Source organism: Bufo gargarizans, unplaced genomic scaffold (assembly GCF_014858855.1).
Source record: "Bufo gargarizans isolate SCDJY-AF-19 unplaced genomic scaffold, ASM1485885v1 original_scaffold_993_pilon, whole genome shotgun sequence".
Lineage (NCBI taxonomy): Eukaryota > Metazoa > Chordata > Amphibia > Anura > Bufonidae > Bufo > Bufo gargarizans.
In genome coordinates this window covers 63,819-86,364 of record NW_025334786.1, presented here as the reverse complement: position 1 = coordinate 86,364, position 22,546 = coordinate 63,819, and the positions used below count along the sequence as shown (strand labels likewise).

Here is a 22,546-nt window from a genome sequence, read left to right as displayed (position 1 = left end):
CAATTGGGCCTCAAAAGGTGCGGATAGCACACAGTGTGTTGTCCGCATCCGTTGTTCCATTCCACGGCCCAGCAAAAAATATAGAGCAGGTCCTATTCTTGTCCGCGGACAATAGGCATTTCTATAGTGGGCCGTCCGTTCTGTTCCGCAAATTGCAGAACGCACACTGGTGTCATCTGTGTTTTGCGCGGTCGTGTGATTGCGCGCTAATGCAGAGCTGATGACACATGCAGGGGTCACATTTAGGAGGACCTGTGCAACTTCCTGATAGTACATTCTGGAGCGTAAAAATCTTGTGCCATTCCCCTATTACGAATAACGGTTCAGCTACTCGGCGACACAAAAATTTGTGTGACTTGTTTGCAACTTGCTGTGGCTCGACTGTTATAGAACTGTGACCTGGTGGTAAAAACACAGCCAAGTGGCAGGCGAGTCGCTGTCACATGCAACTTACATTAAAGTCAATGGAGTAAAGTAAAAGTGGCATGTGACATGCGACGCAAAATCTTTTTGGAGACTGTCTCTCGCAGCTTGTCACATGGCGACTCCATTGTTAAACATTACATGAAATGTCGCCGTGGAGCTGAACCCTAAATTGACAAAATGCAAGAGTATGTAGACACACCCCAAAGACAAGGGCAATGGCAGGAGAGTGAACACGTTATCTTTCATCTTCTGACATTGTGACGTATCAAATAGATGGGGGGGGGGGGGGGAGTAACCTACAAGTCATTGCTTCATCACTTACCTCCTCAAGTGGTTGTATATCCGCAGCACAGTTTCCTGCTCCTTATGCGAGTCCTGAATGTGCACCCTACAGGTGAACCTCAGCTGGTGCTCGCTCAGACCTATTTCCTTCAAGGCCTGCTCAGGCGACACAAGACGGAGGCTCTGCAGAGAACAAGGCGACAGCAAGGTTATGTAGTATGTGTCACGTTAAAGAAAAAAAAGTCATGGACCCCATTACATCCTCAGTATTAGTATCCCAGCTAGCTCCTTGGTAATACCAAGGCCACGGGCTATCGCAGGTGACCGATACTACAGGCAGGACCTGTAATGGCCCAGATTTACTAATGTGCCAACAACAAAAATGTGTCCCAAAAAAAAAAAAAAAAAAAAAAAAAAAAAAAAAAGGTGGTAATATAGCGCATCTAGGGTTTATACACTCAGCACCCCCCCCCCCCCCCCCCCCCCCCCCCTGTTATCTCTGGTTTTCATAGCAGCTGGAGTTTTACATTTAGGTAAGCGGCCCGATGAAGTAATAACAGCTCAATCACAACATCGGTACCCACAGATCAAGTAAGGAGAAGGTCAGTCAATAGACCCGGCCATGAGTTAGGAAGGAGATGGGAACACCTCTTTAATACACCCACATCTAAGTTTTCATACGTTAGTTTTGATTTTTAGGATCTTCAATCTACTTACATTGTCCTTCATTATCAGGGTTCCATGCATCAGTCTGGGTTTCTTAGCCTCTGGCACGAGACCTATAATTATACAAAAAGTACAACCTGAATAAGGGCTCATGCATACACCTGTAGTTTCTGTCCTAGTCCGATCCACTAATTTCAGTGGGGATGCGGACAGCACACAGCCCCACCAAAAAGATAGAACATGTCCTATTCTTATCTGTTTTGCAGACAAGGATAGGATATTTCTAGAGAAGTGTGAGAAAAATGACAGCATGCACTCGGCCAGGATCCAGGTTTGCCCTACATTTACAAAATAAGCGTAGCATTAGCACCAGAATATTTTCCATTACTATGGCATTATTGTACTGTATTTGGTTTGCAGAGTGCTGCCGCATTGTGTTTATTCTTTATGAGCCCTACATGTTACCACAACCAATCTACTTACTAAGTGCACTCTCTTTCTTCAGCAGGCCTAGCGAGATATCCACTGGTATGTTAGGGTTGGTGGCGATGGTGGCCGTTTCACCATTAAATGGCATATAACACTGGATACCTACGGACAGAGTCGTATACAAAAGGCGGCATTAGTAGAATGAACACAAAGCACACATTGGGGACGATCCATCCACACTGGAACAGTTGTCCAATGATCTGATTGTTGCTTTCATTTTTCAAAGAGCCTCCCCAAAGAGTGGAATCTGGTTGGTTGCTATGGAGACTGCCCAATTTTTGCCATGAACTAGCTTTGGTACGTCGCCCTCATTATGTACATTAACAGGATTTTGTATTCTTCCCACTTACGAAACTCTTGCTCGATCTTCTGCTTGAGGAACTCCATCTTTTTGCCTTCTCCGTGCACCAGCAGTACATATCGGGGCTCTGCCTGGCGAATGAGCTGCATGATACCTTTGGCATCGGCGTGGGCACTGAAGGACATATACTCCACCTGCATTTTCACTTCCAGCTGCCGGCAAAGGATATATAACATTATCTTAACCATCCATGACTACAGGCTAATGCAGAAATTTTAAGATAAAAGGACTGGACACCTACTGTCTGTCTCCCCTCCATCTCTAGTTTACGTTGACCACTTAAGATCTTGTGTCCCACTGTGCCCTGTACGCAGTAACCGGGCATAATCACCTGTACAAATAACAATGACAATCTGATTAATGTGCATTGTACAATACAAGTCCATAAGATGGATTAGTATATCAGCAACACTGATCAATGGACCATCTAAGTGCACATACAGCAATACTTTGTACGATCTCATATTGACTAGCGTTCAAAAAGTTCAAACTCCCATTAAAAAAATAAAATATACCATGATATATAAATATATATCTTTTTTTTTTTTTTTTTTTTTTATATGTATATAGTTGTATTGAAAAGTAGTCTGTGCTTTTCAATACAGCTGATTCTGCGGTATTCTCATGTATACCATGTAAGTGCATGCTAAAAGGACACTATTGTCATATGTCTCACAATTAAAAAGGTTTAATTCTGGCCATTTATAAAAAATACTTTAAAGGTTATGAATATCTTCGGGGTCTATTGTTACGATTGCATTCTACCAATTTGGGGCAAACGTTTTTTTTTTTATTGGTCTTTATTAAAGATTTTCAACAGTTTTTATCGTACAGTGTTAAAGGGAACCTGTCACCGGGATTTTGTGTATAGAGCTGAGGACATGGGTTGCTAGATGGCCGCTAGCACATCTGCAATACCCTGTACCCATAGCTCTGTGTACTTGCTCTGACAACTTGATGTTTAGCGCCATATCTCCAAACTCCTGACAGCTCATAAACACTCATTTAAGCCATATTCGTATCAGTTTGATAAGAATTTAGCCATAAAGAGTGTGTTTATGAGCAGTCAAGAATTCAGACATAAGGGCTAAACATTGCGCACTCAGAGCAGCATCCTGATGGCTTCAGTGTATAATGGAAAGCAACATACTTTGAAAATAGGCTGAAACTTAATCCTGTAGGACAAAAACTGTTGAAAATTTCTGTAACAAAAACCAACTTCAAAAAATAATTTTTAGCCCAAAATGAGTAAAATGCAATCAGAAACGACTGCTCCCCGAAGGTGTTCATAGCCTTTAAAATACAAAGAAGTAATACTCACCTTTCCAATTCCCCACCACTCCTGTTGCAAGGCTTCTCAGGTCCTGTGTTGGTCTCTGTGCTTACAGGTTCTCGTTAACACAGAAATGTGACCCTAAAGGCCCCACTACATGGGCCAATGATTGGGGCAATTATAGAGTGAGAAGGGGCATTTCTAGGAAAGCTTGTTCTGGATAACTGGCCTGTGTCAAGGTGCCTCCAATCACCGCATGCAGAAGCAAATGCATGTTCATCAGGGGGAAGCATATATGGTCACCTACTTCATTGTTTTTGGGTAGTAGATCGTGCTACCCAGAAGCAATGATTTCCTATGGGGATGAGTAATCGATCCTCCCCACACAGAGGAATTGATTGTTGCACAGAAATGCAGCCTGCACCTCCTCTGATGAGCAGGCAATTATCGGGAACAAACATTTTGTTACTAATACCTGCTGTCAGCCCAAGGCCTTCAGCCAATGATTGAGTGGAGACGGTCACTGCAAAGAAAGTGGCAGAAGAAGAGTTCTCCTCCGGACTATAACAGATTCCTAATTATCACTCCACTGTATTCTTTCATGGCTGCCATTAGCCAAACACCATTAAACGTATTTTATTATTCGTTTGTTGCATTTTGTCTACTTGTAGTAACGGACCGGTAGCTGTAATATGCTGCCCTTACATAGGACAGCATATCAAGCGGACAGATCTGCTATAACTGTGTCCGTGTCTACAAATCTCATTTTCTAACATAAAAGTATTAGAATTACTGTTTATCGCTCCAGAAAGTAGATCTCACCATATTCTTTTCATTCCCTGCCCACTTGCGGAAAATCTGCAAGGACTGCCCAGCGTGCAACATTCCTGGAGTAGCAAACACCACCTGCAAATCACAAAGTGGAAAGACATTATGAAGAAGCTCACTCCACATAAGTAAAGTTCCTATTTTTTTTTTTTTAAAGGGAATGTGTAAATCAGAAAATTACATTGTTTAAATCAAATTTTTATGTTAAACATTTTTTTCCACGTTACTATCTACGGTGTATTAAAGGGCATCTGTCAGCAGATTTTTGTACCTATGAAACCGGCTGACCTGTTCCATGTGCACTTGGCAGCTGAAGACATCTGTGTTGGTCCCATGTTTATATGTGTCCACATTGCTGAGAAAAATGATGCTTTAATATATGCAAATGAGCCTCTAGGAACAACGGGGGGGGGTTGCCATTACACCTTGAGGCTCTGCTCTCTCTGCAACAGCCGCGCCCTCTGCACTGATTGACAGGACCAGGCAGTGAAAATGTCATCACTCCTGGCCGTGTTAATTAAAGTGCAGAGGGCGCGGCAGTTGCAGAGAGAGCAGAGCCTCAAGGTGTAATGGCAAAATGGGCTGCAAAATGGATCCATTCCATTTCCATTTTGCTGGGGAGTCCTCTCCTGCAGAACAGAAACGGGACGGATCCGTTTTGCAGCCCATTGACTTCTATCATGATGGAATGAATAACGGAATGCCTCAAGGTATTCCGTTATGCATTCTATCATAGAATTGCTTTATGGTACGTGGTAACGGAATCCATAACACAATTCACCTTTTACCACCAAACGAAGTGTGAACGAATTTGATAAGCGGAAATGTGCTCATCTCTACTGACGAGGTATTCTCTGATTAGTAGAACTACAAGTAACAGCACACTGCTAGTCAATTGCACAAAGATATAAGCAAATACTGAATGAAAAATAAGCTGCTTGGTGGCCATACTTACTGCAAGGGCAGTTGGAAGCTCTTTGCGCATATAATTGATCAAAAATAAGGGCCCATCTACTGAACGACAAGGTGGCTTCCATCAGACGGGCCTACTCTAACACATGCCTCTACTGGGCTTACAGCCTACCTTCTGGGCAAAGTAGGACCCAGCTATATGATATACATGCCTCTTCTAGGCTATCAGCCTGCGATATGGGCAAAGTAGAATACAGCTATATAATCTTTCTAATTAAAAGCACATGGTAAATGGGCGGTAGATGGGCCCGGCCTATTTTTGATCAATTATATGCGCAAAGAGCTTCCAACTGCCCTTGCAGTAAGTATGGCCACCAAGCAGCTTATTTTTCATTCAGTATTTGCTTATATCTTTGTGCAATTGACGAGCAGTGTGCTGTTACTTGTAGTTCTAATTCCATTGTGTTTCCGCCAAGGTAGCGTGCACCTGCGCTCTCAAATTTACATACTATGGAGGTGTTGGTTCGTTGGTTTTTCTTTCCTATTGAGGTAAAAGGCATAACATTTTTTATGCTGTCTGGGTTAATAGTGGAAGTACATATACTAGGCAGCCCTTACACAGGGCAGCATGGTATACCAGCATATCTGCCCTTATGCTCAAGCTGTGCATCACTGTCAGCTGGACATTCAGGGGTTTTTAGTCTCTGGAGGTAAAAATTAGCTTTCCATTTACTGACAGCAAGCAGAAATCTCAAACTTGATGAGAAACTAAAACATACAATATAATAGAAAGTTTACCTAATGAGCTTTATTCACATCGAAAATAAACCCCCTTGACATACTGCAGTCATCTGTCCTAAATCAGCAGCCAGGGTTCTGCACGGTCCCTTTATACATGCAGCAGACAGCTCTGCATCTGAGGACGGTTTTACCAGCAGAATATACATTATTCCACATACATTACTGATATAGATACCCTCCCATTTATATTCTTACCATTGGACCAGGATTATCTGCAAAAGCTCTGTCGAAGGCCTTGATGTGCTTGAACTCAAACATGTTCCTCTGTACGAAGGTCTTCCTGATCTTCTGGTTCGTCCAGGTGATGAAGAGCTTGTAGTAGTGGTTTGCCTTCTCGGTTAGACCCGTGGAGAAGTAAATTGGGGCTTTCAGATTCATCCGCTCCCTGAGGTACAGCAATCACTTTAATATGCAAATTCTATCAATTGTAATTAAAGTTACAATGGCACGCAACGCAATATTACCAGAATGTTTCCAGTAAGATGCAGAGTTCCTGAGCTCTTCCCAGTGCAAAAACAGGAATGAGAACCTGTCGAAAGAGAAAAGGTTGAGACAAATGTATTATTTGGTGGTAGAGGTTTTCCTACCACATTTATGAATAGGATATGCCATAAATGCAGACCACAAAGATGCCAACCAGTCTCTAAAATTCTACAATGATGGGCGCTGCAGCCACCTTCAAGAGCTCTATTTGCCTAAGAGTCCCTCTGGCACTGCTCACTTTCTTTTTAGGGACTGTAAGGGATTGCCCTCTCACGTGGGTCGCAATAACAGACTTCTCCTCTGACAACTGGGGTTCAAGTCCAAAAGGTGCTTTATTTTGGCCCTTCAGCACCATCACACACAAACATCGAAAATAAACACCTGCCCGTCTGGGCTCTACCTAATACACGTGTTGTCTCTACCTCACCTATAGGAGCACCGTTCACACACGGGATTAGATCTGGCTTTCTCAGCCATATACAGTCCAGCAGCCTCCAGGCTGTGACCAGACCAGTACCCTTGGAGGGAGATGGTCCAGAAGTCCTCCCGACTCAGACCATGCGACCCTCTTTCCATTAGTGTCGCTGGGCCCCCCAAACTTCCCCTTGTGGCCCCTCAGCCCTTCTCTCCCCAAGTCATACACAGAGGGTTGTTTTATCCCTCCTTGATTACAGCAGCAGGCCTCATCTGCTATCACCTCAGGCAAAAGACAATACATGTAGTGGAAGGGTGCGGACTGGCAGATCCCACTACCAAACCTATCCCCCAGTCCACATGAAATCAAGCCCAGAACAACATCTAGACAAAACGGTCTCAGCAAACTACACCTGAAACTACTGCAGCTTTCTGGATTTCAGTTCTCACCCAGCTGAGGTATCTGGGTAGGATATACACGCCTCCCAGCACTTATACTGTTTACGTCACCACAGGACCCAAACATGGCCTGAGGGGGCACCGTGTGAAGAGCACTAAAACCCACTTCCCTTTAGCAAAGCTATCATAGGGAGGGGAGGGTGGTTATTAAAACCTCTTGAAGGCCCCATGCACATGACTCTGTCCATTTTGCGGTCTGAAAATTGTGAAATATAGAAACAGTCCATGTTGCATCCACATTTTATTTGCAGACCCATTGTTTTCGAAGGGTTCGTGATCTGCATTTTGTGGACATTTGATGTGTGCTTTCCGCATCCATATGTCCCATACTTGTCCGCAAAATGCGGACCCACTAAAATCAACGGGTCCACATAAAAATGTAGATGCAATACGGACAGCATCTGTATTTTGTTGATGCGAGATTTGCAGACCACAAAACGGATACAGTTTTGTGCATGAGACCTAGATTGGAGGCTTGGGCAGATAAGTGGCAGATGAGGTTTAACACTGACGAATGTAAAGTTATGCACATGGGAAGGAATAATGCAAGTCATCCGTACATACTAAATTGTAAAACACTCGGTAACACTGACATGGAAAAGGACCTAGGAATTTTAATAAACAGCAAACTAAGCTGCAAAAAACAGTGTCAGGCAGCTGCTGCCAAGGCCAATAAGATAATGGGTTGCATCAAAAGGGGCATAGATGCCCGTGATGAGAACATAGTCCTACCACTTTACAAATCATTATTCAGACCACACATGGAGTACTGTGTACAGTTCTGGGCTCCAGTAAACAAGGCAGACATAGCAGAGCTGGAGAGGGTCCAGAGGAGGGCAACTAAAGTAATAACTGGAATGGGGCAACTACAGTACCCTGAAAGATTATCAAAATTAGGGTTATTCACTTTAGAAAAAAGACAACTGAGAGGAGATCTAATTACTATGTATAAATATATCAGGGGTCAGTACAGAGATCTATCTCATCATCTGTTTATCCCCAGGACTGTGACGAGGGGACATCCTCTGCGTCTGGAGGAAAGAAGGTTTGTACACAAACATAGAAGAGGATTCTTTACGGTAAGAGCAGTGAGACTATGGAACTCTCTGCCTGAGGAGGTGGTGATGGTGAGTACAATAAAGGAATTCAAGAGGGGCCTGGATGGATTTCTGGAGCGTAATAATATTACAGGCTATAGCTACTAGAGAGAGGTCGTTGATCCAGGGAGTTATTCTGATTGCCTGATTGGAGACGGGAAGGAATTTTTATTCCCCTAAAGTGAGGAAAATTGGCTTCTACCTCACAGGGTTTTTTTGCCTTCCTCTGGATTAACACTTGCAGGATAACAGGCCGAACTGGATGGACAAATGTCTTTTTTCGGCCTACAATGCAACTTTGGCCACAACACACATTACATGAGCCTGCCTTGCAACTAGTAGAAGTGAATGGGATGGCGCTTCTACCCGCAAGTTGCCCAGACTGAGAAAAATCCAAACCTGCTCGATGAAATGCACTTGTCAGGTCGCAATGCGACCCCACTGACTTTCCCCGTTGTGATGTAGGCAGAGGTACACTGCCACCTCTGGCCCTGCAATGTGCGGCTGCCAAGTAACCTCGCTCTAAATTCATCTCTATACAAGTCGCCATAATCAGCATTTAGTAAATGTTGTAATTGCTCTTTCTGATCCTCAGCCAAACCCCGAGTGTTATACCATGTACCATGGTCCTACTGGTTACCATGGTAACAATAGCATCATCATAACTTGAAAGCACATTCCAGACTGAGGAAGAAGAATAAGATGCCATTTTTACCTTTCCACCCTTTTCTACGGTCTCGTGGACCTTCTTTAGGAAGTCTCGCTCACGACAGCGCTTCGAATCTCTGATAGTTGTCGCATAGGTGGATTCAGTAATGAGTAGATCCGGGCGACATTTGTCAATCCATGCAGCTCTGAAACAGATGTAACAACCATTATACAAATGTGCCACGAATGATACATCCTTCTTCTCTTGGCACATAGAATATGAACACGATATCCCCAACCCCAGAGATGATTAGTATGTAGTAAAGCTCCTACCCCAAATGCCGATCTGGAGTCATATTGTAATCACCCTAGAAAAAAGAAATAAATATGAGAACAGTGACTATATAAACGAGATTCAGAGTTATCCTTGTGCCTGATCTAGCAGCGGACTCTTAAGATCCAGTACGGGCACCTACGTATCTGATAAAATGCCATCAGTGCCAGCTGGGGGAGGGCAAACAGAGGGAGCCTCACCAACAAGCGCCATGATCAAGACTGATTGTAACTTCCAAAGGTTAAAGGGGTTGTCTCACTTCAGCAAATGACATTTATCATGTAGAGAAAGTTAATACAAGGCACTTACTAATGTATTGTGATTGTCCATATTGCTTCCTTTGCTGGCTTGATTAATTTTTCCATCACCACTCATATCCAGGGGTTATGGCCACCGCTGCAGCGCAGATACAAGGAAGCCAGGACGGGAGCTGCTGTGCATCCGTTCCTACGGCCCCCTCCCACAGTCCCGACCACCAGAGGGGCCGATGCTTTTTCCTATAATGTGCAAGCACGGCCACCTTTGTTGGATTGCAGTGTGGTTGTACCCATGGAAACGGGCAGTGTGAATCCAGCCAGCAAAGGAGGCAATATGGACAATCACAATACATTAGTAAGTGCCTTTTATTAACTTTCTCTACATGTTAAATGCCATTTGCTGAAGTGAGACAACCCCTTTAGGACTTATGCACACAAACTTATTTTCTTTCCCCGTTTCCGTTCTATTTTTTTTACAGGTCCTTATGCGAATCATTCACTTCAATGGGGCATGAAAAAAAATGGAAATTACTCAATTTCCGTATCAGTATGTCCATTCTGCAAAAAAATTCAGCAAAAAAATAAATAGAACATGTCCTATTCTTGTCCGTTTTGCGGACAAGGACAGGCATTATTAAAAAAAAAAAAAATGATGCAACATGGACGTCACACGGATAAGTGGCCAGAACTGTCCTCTCAGATCCTGCATTGCCACCTGACGGCTGCCATCACCTCCTCCCATCTACTAGCTGCACACATCGCAGAGCAGGAAATGTTTTTGTTTTGTTTTTAACACTTATCCATTTCCATATAGGTAAAATACAGATATTCACTCGCCTTGCTCCACCAGTAACCCATTCTACACTGAGAACTCTGCTTCTTCCTAGCCCTGAGTTCCCATCATCTGCTGGCTCGGGGTCTGTACAGAGGAGGCTCTGCTAATTTGCATTTTGTAAGGTGAAAGCAGCATAGAACGGCTAATTTTAAGACTGGAGCTAAGTTGTGTGTCTGTCTACGGCACTGTATACTCACAGTATATACAACGGATTCTGAGCCCACTTTAATCTGAAACATGGCTGCTCCCAAAACATGGCCTGCATAGTAGGCCTTAATTTCTAGTTCATCATCAACCTAAAAAAAAAAAAAAATCATTATGTACATTTGCTCAACAGATATCATACTTCATCATTCAGAGACAGAAAGACTCAATATTTGTGATAAATATGCCCCTTCCCCATGCTTTACACTGCATCACTGCCTATACCAAGTGGTTGATGGCACAACCCAACAGGACATCAGTGCATGGGCCATCAGCACCAATTGCTCTCTCAGTTCCAGTCTTGTCCCGGGTACCCTACCTGCACGGTTTGATGAAGGTTCACGGCCACGACTTTCTTCATGCAATCTTTAATCATCTGTGAAGTAAAAAAGTTGGTTTCCCCTTTCTTGTCCACGGTGATCTTCCTGTAGTCTTCAAGCAGGATGGGGCAGATGGCTTTAGTAGGGTGAGTCATGTAAATGGGTCCATCAAACCCAACCATCTCACTCATGTACGGCAGCGCTCCACAATGGTCCAGGTGAAAGTGGCTGGAGAAGAAGACAACATCAGCTACCATACAGTCCACCACATCATGGATGGATAAAACAGCTTCTGGGATTTCTGAACCAATGTGATACTTTATCAGAGCTGCGAAAAATAAATGTTTTAACTGTTTTATTTGATTTGGGGGGGAAAAAAAAAATATTAATGAATTTTACTAATTTTGGGCCCAAAAATATTTTTTTTCAATAGGGCTCTATTAAAAATTATCAACAGTAGTTCTTCTACAGCTTTCAGTTTCAGTGCAATCAATCGCAGGCTACTGCACTCTGCTTTAGGGTTCATTCACATGACCGTATTTCCGGTGCGGATCGGACATGGAGCCATTCATTTCAGTATCCATATGTCCGTTCCGCGGCCCCAAAAACAAAAAAATAAAATAAAAAAATAGAACATGTCTTATTCCAACCCGTTTGGTGGACTAGAATAGTCAGTTATTACATAGTCTGGGAACTGCCGAAGGGGAAAAAGTGGGATGCACACGGCCAGTATCTTTGTTTTGTGGATCTGCGATTTGCGGACCGCAAGACGGAAGTGGTCGTGTGAATGCCCCCTCACAGTTGATCTGTCAGGAAGCTGCTCTGATGACTAGTTGGTTGCTATGGGCGTTGTTAAATCTGCCAGTAATTCCCATCCCCCGATCCCGGGGATCTCAGTTTAGTTACCTGATGATAACACAATCCAGGAACTCAGTCAGACGTCCATTCTGTGTAATATAGGAAAAGTCTGGGAACCGTCGCTGTTACAAATAAAAGGAGAATGTAAGTACTACAAGTACCACAAAGCCTACTGCACCCCAGACATCCCGCAGCAAGACTCACGTCATCGTTGTATCCCATGTGCATCCCACAATCCAGCATCACGTTCTTTCCTCCTATAGAAACCAAGATGCAGCTGCGCCCGACGTCCTGACCGGCCCCTAGAAAACAGCGCCATCATCAGAGTGTGTTACTGTATCACCAGTGAAGAGGCCTGGCGCACCAGCGGCAAGAAAACGGGAGCGCAACTGTAGTACGCCAACATGGCCAGACCGCAGACACGGGGCTTCCAGCTCGGGTCAGAGACTGCCAAAGAAAGCTGATCAATAGGGGTGCAGGGTGTCTGACCCCCAATCTGACACTGATGACCTACCTGTAAGAGGGGTGAACATGTCTGCAGTATATATTACAGCCTGCCCTAGTATTTGTATACCCCCGTGCTCTTAAGGTACCGGAGGTCGGTTTTCAGTTATCTATGTAGAATGAGTATATTACTGTATGTCACTGAGCATGCTCAGACAGACTGTGTGAGACATAGTAGGAGGGGCTATAAAGGAGGAGGCGGAGTCTGGTGCAGACAGGGAGGAGGGACTGTTATGGAGAGATATGAGAAGAGAGTCCCGAAAGACTGTGATAGAGACAGAGATTAGATAGATAGATAGATAGATAGATAGATAGAGAGAGACACACCGAGAGCAGGGTTAGAAACAGCACAGCTAAAGGAGAGCGGGAGAGCGAGCGAGCGAGAGCAGGGTTAGAGACAGCCCAGCTACAGGAGAGCGGCTTCTAGAGAGAGAGGAGACCGAGAGCAGGGTTAGAGACAGCACAGCTACAGGAGAGCGGCTGGACTGTTAGCACTGAGAGGGGGCAGTTGGAAGCTGAGGGGAGATCGGTTTGTAGAGATGTCCCCAGACTGATAGTGACTGCACAACCCAGACTTCTAGACTCCATTACTGAAGAAAAGTGGTGTCCAATCTGCCACCTGTCCGCCCCCTACCCTGGTGGTGCCACCCTTACATCTATCTACACCTTCTGCTATCCATCCACAACCGACACTACACAGAGGAGTGATCCCTGAAGAGAGCATGTGCGTCCTGTATTACAAGGCTCCTCTACAGGACATAACTGATATCCAAAATGATTTACCGCAGGGAGTAATGGGAGCTGATAACTGCAGAATAAGGCGGTTCTGATAAATGGTGGGATTTGGGGAACGTGACATAACAGTGATATCTGTTGGGTACATTTATATTAGTGACACCTCTCCTTTAATAATCTACACATGTTGTCCTAGATGACGTTCTTCAACGTCCTCCCCTGGCCTCCTGAGATGCCGCCGCTAGGAAATGTAAATCAGAAAAGGGTCAAGTTTTGGGTGCGGCAAGCCTGACCTCATGCCGCACGTGGCTCATTGACACACAATGAAAGCAGGGAATAGAGAGTATTTTCAGAAATCAGAAGAAACATATCGGGCGACAACATGAGCAGAAACTTGGGGTTCTTGGTGATATCCTGCTGACAGGTTCCCTCTAAGGCCAAGTCTACACCACGACATTTGTCACGCGACATTTTGTTGAACTAATGTCGCGCAACAATTTTTATAATGGCAGTCTATGGTGTCGCACTGCAACATACTGCGACGCAACAGTCGCAGAAAAATCAATCTCAAATGGATTTTCTGCGACTGTTGCGTCACAGTTGCAGCATGTTGCAGTGCGACACCATAGACTGCCATTATTGTCGCGCAACATTGGTGCAACAAAATGTTGCGCTACAAATGTCGTCGTGTAGTTGTGCCCTATCTGTCGTGCGACTTATTGTTGCGTGACAAATGTCGTCGTGTAGACCTAGCCTTATACATTCAGGTGTAATCATGGGGGTAACAGGGGGTATCAATATACAGAGGGCATGCTTCCTACAGTACTTGGATTAGAATTAATAAAAATAGCTTATACCCTTTGTTGCAGAGGAGTAAATACCTGTACTACCCGTTTAACAACGATTGTGGAGCATTTTTCCTTATAACTCGGTATTGTGCCTTTCCTCTATGCAGTGCACATTACCACAGTCCCCCAATCACCCAACAGTGTGTTTCTGCACTTCCGCGGGGCCAGTGTACATCATCACTGTATCTATTTTCTATTGTGTAGAAAAGCTTAGTCGATGACTTTTCTATGCAGAGGCATCCCATAACAAGAAAGACAGCTCGTCTAATGAATGCCTATGGGCGACGTATGCCAATGTCCAGCAGACAGAGAGAGAAATTCACCTTCATGTCTGACTGTTCTCCCACCTTTTGGGCCATATTGTCTTGTGTTCTTATAGTCAGACGCACTCCATACACATATCAGAGAGGTCGGGGTCATGAGGGCCTCTATATGCTCTGTTATTACACGGCATATAGTAAGCTCCCCCTAGTGGTGGCTGCAGACACACAAAAATCACACAATATATAAAGACATATTCAGGAGGTTACACTGACTTAAGATTCTTACCAAGCGGGGTAACCTTAATTTCTGGCATCTTTAGATCTGGAATCTTCAGCAAATAATTTACAAGTGAAACAAGTTAAAGGGATCCCATTTTTCTCCCTGTAAGAGAAAAATAAAAACATTAGACATTATGTCATGTAGGTGGGGATGAGGTGCAGACAACTTCAGTATATAACTGGGGGGTAGCCTCATCGTCAGAGATACATGTGGTGGGTCTATGATCTCAGCTCAGCACTGAATTCTTGTATGAAACAGCTCTATAAGGCTCCATTCATACGTCCGTAATAATGGGTCCGCACCCGTTCCGCAATTTGCGGACCCATTCATTCTCTATGTGGGGCAAGAATGAATGCGGACAGCACACCGTGTGCGGTCCACATCCGCATTTCCGGAGCGCGCCACCGATCTTCCGGTCCGGGGCATCGGAAAAAAATAGAACATGTCCTATTCTTGTCCGCAATCGCGGACAAGAATAGGCATTTATATGGGGGTGCCGGCTGGGTGTATTGCAGACGTGTGAACGGACCCTAAAGTGACCAAACGCCTTGGGAACTGCTCAGAGATTTCCATTATTGAAAATTGAAAAACCGTAGAAGGATCTTTCTAAAGGAACAAATCATCACAGATGTGACACTTGCTGTATGTGCAGGACATTGTGCACCACTGCTGCGCCTCTCGCTGGACCCCCCACCGATCAAATACTGATGGGGTCGTGTGACAGGCTGTCAATTAGTCACAGGTAAAAACCGAAATCCAGAAAAGTCCTCTTAATTCCACCGCATTAACGCATAACACCTGAACACAATGTGGATTACAGCATTCTATCTATCTACAGTGCCTTGAAAAAGTATTCATACCCCTTGAACTTTTCCACCTTTTTTTCACGTTACACTCACAAACTAATATGCTTTTTATTGGGATTTCATGCGATAGAACAACACAAAGTAGCCGGTATGTGTGAAGTGAAAAGAAAATGAGACCGGGTTTTAAAAATCTTTAATAAATACAAATCTGGAAAGTGTGGTAGTGCATTTGTATTCTGTCCCCCTGAGTCAGTACTTTGTAGGACCACCGTTGGCTGCAGTCTTTAGGGGTAGGTCTCTACCAGCTTTGCACATCTAGAGGCTGACATTTTTACCCATTCTTCTTTGCAAAATAGCTTGAGCTCAGTCAGATTAGAGGACAGCATATGGGAACAGTCATTTTCAAGTCTTGCCACAGATTCTCAATGGGATTTAGGTCTGGACTTTGGGCCATTCTAATACATGATTATGCTTTGATCTAAAATCAACCTGCGGCCCTCCAGCTGTTGCAAAACTACAACTCCCAGCAGGCCTGAACAGCCTCCAGCTGTCAGCCTACAGCAGGAGGGCATTGTGGGAGTTTTAGTTTTACAACAGCTGGAGAGCCGCAGGTTGAGCATGCCTGATCAAAACCATTCCATTGTAGCTCGGGCTGTATGTTTAGGGTTGTTGTCCTGCTGGAAGGTGAACCTCCACCCCAGTCTCAAGTCTTTTGCAGCCTCTACCAGGTTTTCCTCCAGGGTTGCCTTGTATTTAGCTCCATCCATCTTCTCATCAACTCTAACCAGCTTCCCTGTCCTTGCTAAAGAAAAGCATCCCCAGAGCAGGATGCTGCCACCACCGTGGTTCATGGTGGGGGACGATGTGCAGTGTTAGTTTTCTGCTACACACAGTGTTTTGCATTTAGGCCAAAAAGATCAACTTCAGTGTCATCTGACCACAGCAACATCTTCCACATGTTTGCTGTGTCCCCTAAATGGCTTGTGGAAAACTGCAAATGGGACTTCTTATGGCTCGTTTTCAAAAATGACTTTCTTCTTGCCACTCCATAAAGAAAGATTTGTGGAGTACAAGACTAATAGTTGTCCTGTGGACAGATTCTCCCCCTGAACTGTGGATGTATGCAGCTCTTCTGAAGTGACGGTGGCCCTCTTTACTGCTTATCTAAATAGAGCTCTCCTCACCTGGGCTGTCAGTTTAGATAAACGGCCATATCTTGGTAGGTTTGCAGCTGTGCCATATTCCTTCTATTTTCAGATGGTGGATTGAACAGTACTCTGTGAGATGTTCAGAGCTTGGGATATTTTATTTATTTATTTTTTAATAACCTAACCCTGCTTTATACTTCTTCACAACTTTATCCTTGACCTGTCTGGCGTGTTCCTTGGTTTTCATGATGCTGTTTCATCATTAATGTTTCCTAACAAACCTCTGAGGCCTTCACAGAAGAGATGTAGTTATACTGAGAATGCATTACACACCGGTGGACTCTCTGTACTAATTGGGTGACTTCTAAAGGCAATTGTTCACATTGGATTTTATTTAGGGGTATCAGAGTACAGGGGGCTAAATACAAATGCATGCCACACTTGATTTTCATTTCTTAACAATTTTGAAAACCATGCATCAATTTCTTTTTACTTCACACATACTTGCTACTTTGTGTTGGTCTATCACATAAAATCGCAATAAAGCACACTTGTTTGTGGGTCTAACGTGAAATAAATGTGGAAAACGTTCAAGGGGTATGAATACTTTTTCAAGGTACTTTATCTATCCATCTCTGCCAATTTTAAATTCACAGATAAAATCTCTTACGGCAGAAAACGCCTCTTGATTCCACTATATTAACTCCATAAGGCTACCTGCACCCGATTACGGATAACCGGATTATGTGCATTTTTTCTGCCGAGATTTTTAAGCAGAAAAGCTGCAGTATAATACAGTACCAGCAAAGTGACTTCCCAAATCTCATGCACACTTTGAGCATATTTTCCGTGCAGAAATTGATCTGCAATGTGGATTCTCAAATTTGCAGCGTGTCAACTGTTTCTGCCAACTTTTAGGTGCATTGCATATTGCGGCAAAAGTGGATTAAAATCTGCAAGCAACACCTAAACAAATCAGCATGAACACCCACACCTATCTGATCGATCCGTACGACAGGTCATCCTTATCAGATTTGTGGGGGGTCCAACTCCTAGAACCTCCACCGATCAGCTGTTTTCAGAAGCTCTGGCACCACATAGCTGCGTCCGCTGTGTAGCAGCCAGGTCTGGTTACTGCAGCATTCAGGCAAGTAGGAGCAGTGCACAGGTGTGAACAGAGCCGAATACATGGGGTGTGGAGTCTGTCAGGGTAGGGGCGCTCTTTGCTGAGGCCGTCTAATAGGACACATGGAAAGTTTCTGGTCACCACTGGTGATATTACTTGCTCCTTTCCCCTTTTAATCACATCACGTGTCAGTAACCTGCAGATCCTCATTCCTACACTTACTGAGGATGACTCAATTCTGCTTAGTGACGACTATAAGAAGGCTTAATATAATAACCGTGCAAGAGACGAGCGGCCGCGTGGGAGCTCATTCCTGCCATTCACTCAACCAGTTTCTCTGGCTGTAAAGCTCGGCACTGAACACGAGCGGCCGTAGGTGACCCATTTTATAGGAAAGCAGTAAAGAGGATACAACTGGACATAAAAATTAGATGAGCAGTATGAGGTTTGTTGGAGTTTTCAGCCTCTGGATAAAAATACATTTTCTAATTCACTGACAGCAAGCAGGGATCATGAAAACAGTAATTAAAAAAAAGAAAACACAATGGGCATATTTGTTCGATTTCTGACCTATTGGCACTGAAATAAATGGGGACACACCCTTTTATTTGACAATATAATGCCTGCAAGTCCTGACCTCATCATGGGCCTAATGACCTGAACTTAACAGCGTCCTAGGGATCTATGCTCCGCTGGTCTTGGGCTTTGTTCATGGGAACACATTACTCTGTGCCAGTCGCTTAAAAAAGGAATGGCTACAGTTATGGGATCGCAGACAACCTTAAAGGGGCTGTGTCACTTCAGCAACTGGCATTTATCATGTACAGCAAGTCAATACAAGGCACTAATGTATAGCGATTGTCCATATTGTCTCCTTTACTGGCTAGATTCATTTTTCCATCACACTATACACTGCTCATTTCCATGGTTACGCCCACCCTGCAATTCATGACCGGTGGTCATGATTGCACACTAAAAGAAAAAGCGCCTGCGGTCCCAGCCACCAGAGAGGCCAGCACTTTTTTTCTATAGTGCGCAAGCACAACCACCACTGCTAGATTGCAGGGTGGTTATATCCCCTGTATACAAGCAGTGTATAATATGCAAGAAGGTACCTGGAATCCTCGTGGATGGCAAGTATGTGTCACCGAGGTTCCGGGCCTCGGTGAAGTAAGAGCCGGTATTTTATGTGTCAGCCGCAGCTAGTGCTAATTGACACCGTGGGATTTAGCATGGCTGTCATAGTTGATCTGGGACAGCTCTTACTGGGAGTAGTCAAAGTGCTGGGTGGGTGACTACTCCCCATGTTCCAGGCCGGGTTTTGCCAGGCATAAAAAACAGCCAGCACTGCCAGGTGTGTAGATTTACCTCCCTCTGACAGTGGAGCTCAGGAGTCTGTGTGCTGTGAACTGAGGGCTGTGCGGGGATTTGAGGTTTGAGCCGGGCTGGAGGACTCAGGCCCCTCTAAAGGCGAACAGGCCGCCTATGGACTTGATAAGGCTGAACGGCTAACAGGGTGTGAATTAACACCCAGGAGAAAAGGTGACTTATTGTTTATGGACTTTCCTTGTGTGTGAACAAACACCAAGCCACCTGCGTTTTGTGATGCACCTTATCTGCATTTTGTTATACACCAATGTGTGAATAAACACCGCTGTTTGATTCAAGAACTGTACACTTTGCCTCTATACTGCGTCCTCTAGTCCTGACTACTAGAGCGAATCCCCACAAATGTGATGGAAAAATGAATCTAGCCAGCAAAGGCAATATGGAAAAATCACAATACATTAGTAAGTGCCTTGTATTAACTTTCTCTACATGATAAATGCCATTTGCTGAAGTGAGATAAACCCTTTGAAGGGGTTCCTCAGAACTTTAAAACGGTTAGGACATTTAAAGGGGTTTTCCAGGAGCTCAATATGGATGGCCCATCATCAGGACAGGTCATCAATATCTGATGGATGGGGGTCTGACTCCCGGCACCCCCGTCGATCAGCTGTTTGAAGAGGCTGCAGCGCTCCACTCCACTTGTATAGTGGCTGCACTTGGGTTTGCAGTTCAGACACATGAATGAGACAGAGCTGAGCCTAGGCCGCATTACCGATGAATGTGATGTCACTGGTCTAGGAAAAGCGCTGCAGCCTCTTCAAACAGCCAACGGTAGGGGGTAGACTTGAGCGAATCGAGCTACAGATCCAAAGTAGATTAGTTCAAAAACTCGTTTTTTAACATTGTTTCCTTGCAGCATTAAAATGTATTAGCTCAGTGTAGGCAAAATTTGCATCGCCCGAAGTTGTGCTAGACTTCGGTGAATTAGTACGATATTCCTATCTGCGTCTTTAAAGAACATTTTAAATTAGGAATCCGAAGCAGGCTTTGGTACTAGCTGGTACGAAAACTGTATAAACATCGACGTTTTTGAATGAATCGACTTCGGATCTATGATCCGAAGCTCGGTTCGCTCATTTCTAGTAGGGGGGGGGGTCGAAAGTCCGTCCCTCACTATTTAGATACTCCCAGAAAAAAACTTTTTATGCTTTATTTTGGGGAGTGTGACCTCCAGTATGCCCACCAGTTAAACAGGATTGGTCGCCTCTCCTGACATTTTAGTAAATACTTGTATCCCCTACAAAATGACAGTTCTGGAGCCTCTATCCTTATATCTCTGTATTATGGCATTCCTCTGTTATTCCTTTAAGAAATTTACTAATAAATTGACAGCTGGCACAACACAGAATTATAAGAACAGAGGCTCCAGAATTATTACATGGGGAACACAAGTACTTACTAAGGGCTCTTTCACATCTGCGTTATTGTCTTCCGGCATAGAGTTCCGTCGTCGGGGCTCTATGCCGGAAGAATCCTGATCAGGATTATCCTAATGCATTCTGAATGGACAGTCCGTCCTTCAGGATGCATCAGGATGTCTTCCGTTCCGGAACGGAACGTTTTTTGGCCGCAGCAAATAGCGCAGCATGCTGCGCTTTTTGCTCCGGCCAAAAATCCGGAACACTTGCCGCAAGGCCGGATCCGGAATGAATGCCCATTGAAAGGCATTGATCCGGATCCGGCCTTAAGCTAAACGTCGTTTCGGCGCATTGCCGGATGCGACGTTTAGCTTTTTCTGAATGGTTACCATGGCTGCCGGGACGCTAAAGTCCTGGCAGCCATGGTAAAGTGCAGTGGGGAGCGGGGAGCAGTATACTTACCATCCGTGCGGCTCCCGGGGCGCTCCAGAGTGACGTCAGGGCGCCCCAGGCGCATGGATGACGTGATCGCATGGATCACATGATCCATGCGCATGGGGCGCTCTGACGTCACTCTGGAGCGCCCCGGGAGCCGCACAGACTGTAAGTATGCTGCTCCCCCGCTCCCCACTACTACTATGGCAACCAGGACTTTAATAGCGTCCTGGCTGCCATAGTAACACTGAAAGCATTTTGAAGACGGATCCGTCTTCAAATGCTTTCAGTACACTTGCGTTTTTCCGGATCCGGCGTGTAATTCCGGCAAGTGGATTACACGCCGGATCCGGACAACGCAAGTGTGAAAGAGGCCTAAAACAGACCTGTCAGGAGGGAACCTGTCACCAGGATTTTGTGTATAGAGCTGAGGATATGGGTTGCTAGATGGCCGCTAGCACATCCGCAATACCCAGTCCCCATAGCTCTGTGTGCTTTTAGTGTGTAAAAAAACGATTTGATACATATGCAAATTACCCTGAGATGAGTCAGAGCTTGAAAATATGACTCTTCTCTGGTCTCACAAGTAAGATATGACTCTTCTAAGTTAATCTGCATAAAAGGCAGGAAGTACAAAAATGCATAATACTTACTGAATGAGTCTGCAAATGAAATTAAAAGTGTCATTTATATGTTTAGGGTAACACAATGAACATTTAGAAACGCTCAGTGGGGGTAGCATAGTAGAGGTGACAGGTTCCCTTTAAAGGGGCCCCTGCATTTACATGAACAGTACATCCCCTCCGGGTCCAGCTTATCCCTTCATTGTACTTTCACACTTGCGTTTTTCTTTTCCGGCACCTAGTCCCGTCCTAGGGGCTCTATACCGGAAAAGAACTGATCAGTTTTATCCTAATGCATTCTAAATGGAGAGTCAGTCCTTCAGGATGCATCAGGATGTCTTCTGTTCAGTCACTGAACGGCGTTTTGGATGGAGGAAATACCGCAGCATGCTTTGGTATTATCTCCGTCCAAAATTCTGGATCAGTTGCCGGAATGTCGGATCCGGCATTAATTTAGAGTAGTGCCGGATCCGGCATTAAAAATACCGCAATGCCGGATCCATCCTTCCGGTCTGCACATGCGCAGACCGGTAAAAATGTGAAAAAAATATATAACGGATCCGTTCTTGCAATGCATCAGTAAGATGGATCTGCATCCGGATCAGTCTACAACTGCTGTCCGTTTGCATGCTGATAGTTGGATCCGGCAGGCAGTTCCGGCGGCGGAACTGCTTACCGGATCACTCTGCCTCAACTGGCAGGAGTCATGGAGGTTGGAACCCCTACAATCATGATAGCCTGGGTCCAGCAATAATGAAGGCCTGGAGAAAGGGTATGTCTACAGCAATAAAATAATAAAAAACTTTGCGTTCACATCGCCGTTTAGGAGATCTGGCAGGCTACTGGATCTCGAAGGATCTGCCATTGCCAGATCCTGTACTTCACTGCCGGATCCCCATTGACTGCAATGAGGTCCAGTGGAGATCCAGCCGATTTCCTGCATAAGTGCTGGGTTTCAGCCGGCCAAAGACCGTTGCAAGCAATGGCCGGCAGACAGCTGGCATTTCTGCTGCATCTCTTAAATGGAGATGCAAAGGCACCCGTGGGGGTGTCTGCCAATATTTGTTAAACTGGTTCATTTAAA

At 44.7% G+C, this 22,546-nt stretch overlaps 1 protein-coding gene across 1 annotated transcript in view; it reads right to left on the bottom strand.

The window, feature by feature from the left end:
* INTS11 (integrator complex subunit 11) overlaps window positions 1–22,546 on the bottom strand; it is a 31,822-nt gene that overhangs the window by 8,354 nt on the left and 922 nt on the right. Inside the window, exons 2-16 of the mRNA XM_044275242.1 lie at window positions 14,584–14,679; window positions 12,152–12,249; window positions 11,996–12,069; window positions 11,089–11,317; window positions 10,763–10,861; window positions 9,473–9,507; window positions 9,207–9,345; window positions 6,503–6,567; window positions 6,234–6,423; window positions 4,320–4,403; window positions 2,466–2,555; window positions 2,214–2,376; window positions 1,858–1,965; window positions 1,426–1,487; window positions 749–891 (exon numbers count right to left, since the gene is read on the bottom strand). Of these exons, the coding sequence (XP_044131177.1) occupies window positions 749–891; window positions 1,426–1,487; window positions 1,858–1,965; window positions 2,214–2,376; window positions 2,466–2,555; window positions 4,320–4,403; window positions 6,234–6,423; window positions 6,503–6,567; window positions 9,207–9,345; window positions 9,473–9,507; window positions 10,763–10,861; window positions 11,089–11,317; window positions 11,996–12,069; window positions 12,152–12,249; window positions 14,584–14,611 (1,607 nt within the window). The 5' untranslated portion in view covers window positions 14,612–14,679. The remainder of the gene's footprint in view (window positions 1–748; window positions 892–1,425; window positions 1,488–1,857; window positions 1,966–2,213; window positions 2,377–2,465; window positions 2,556–4,319; window positions 4,404–6,233; window positions 6,424–6,502; window positions 6,568–9,206; window positions 9,346–9,472; window positions 9,508–10,762; window positions 10,862–11,088; window positions 11,318–11,995; window positions 12,070–12,151; window positions 12,250–14,583; window positions 14,680–22,546) is intronic.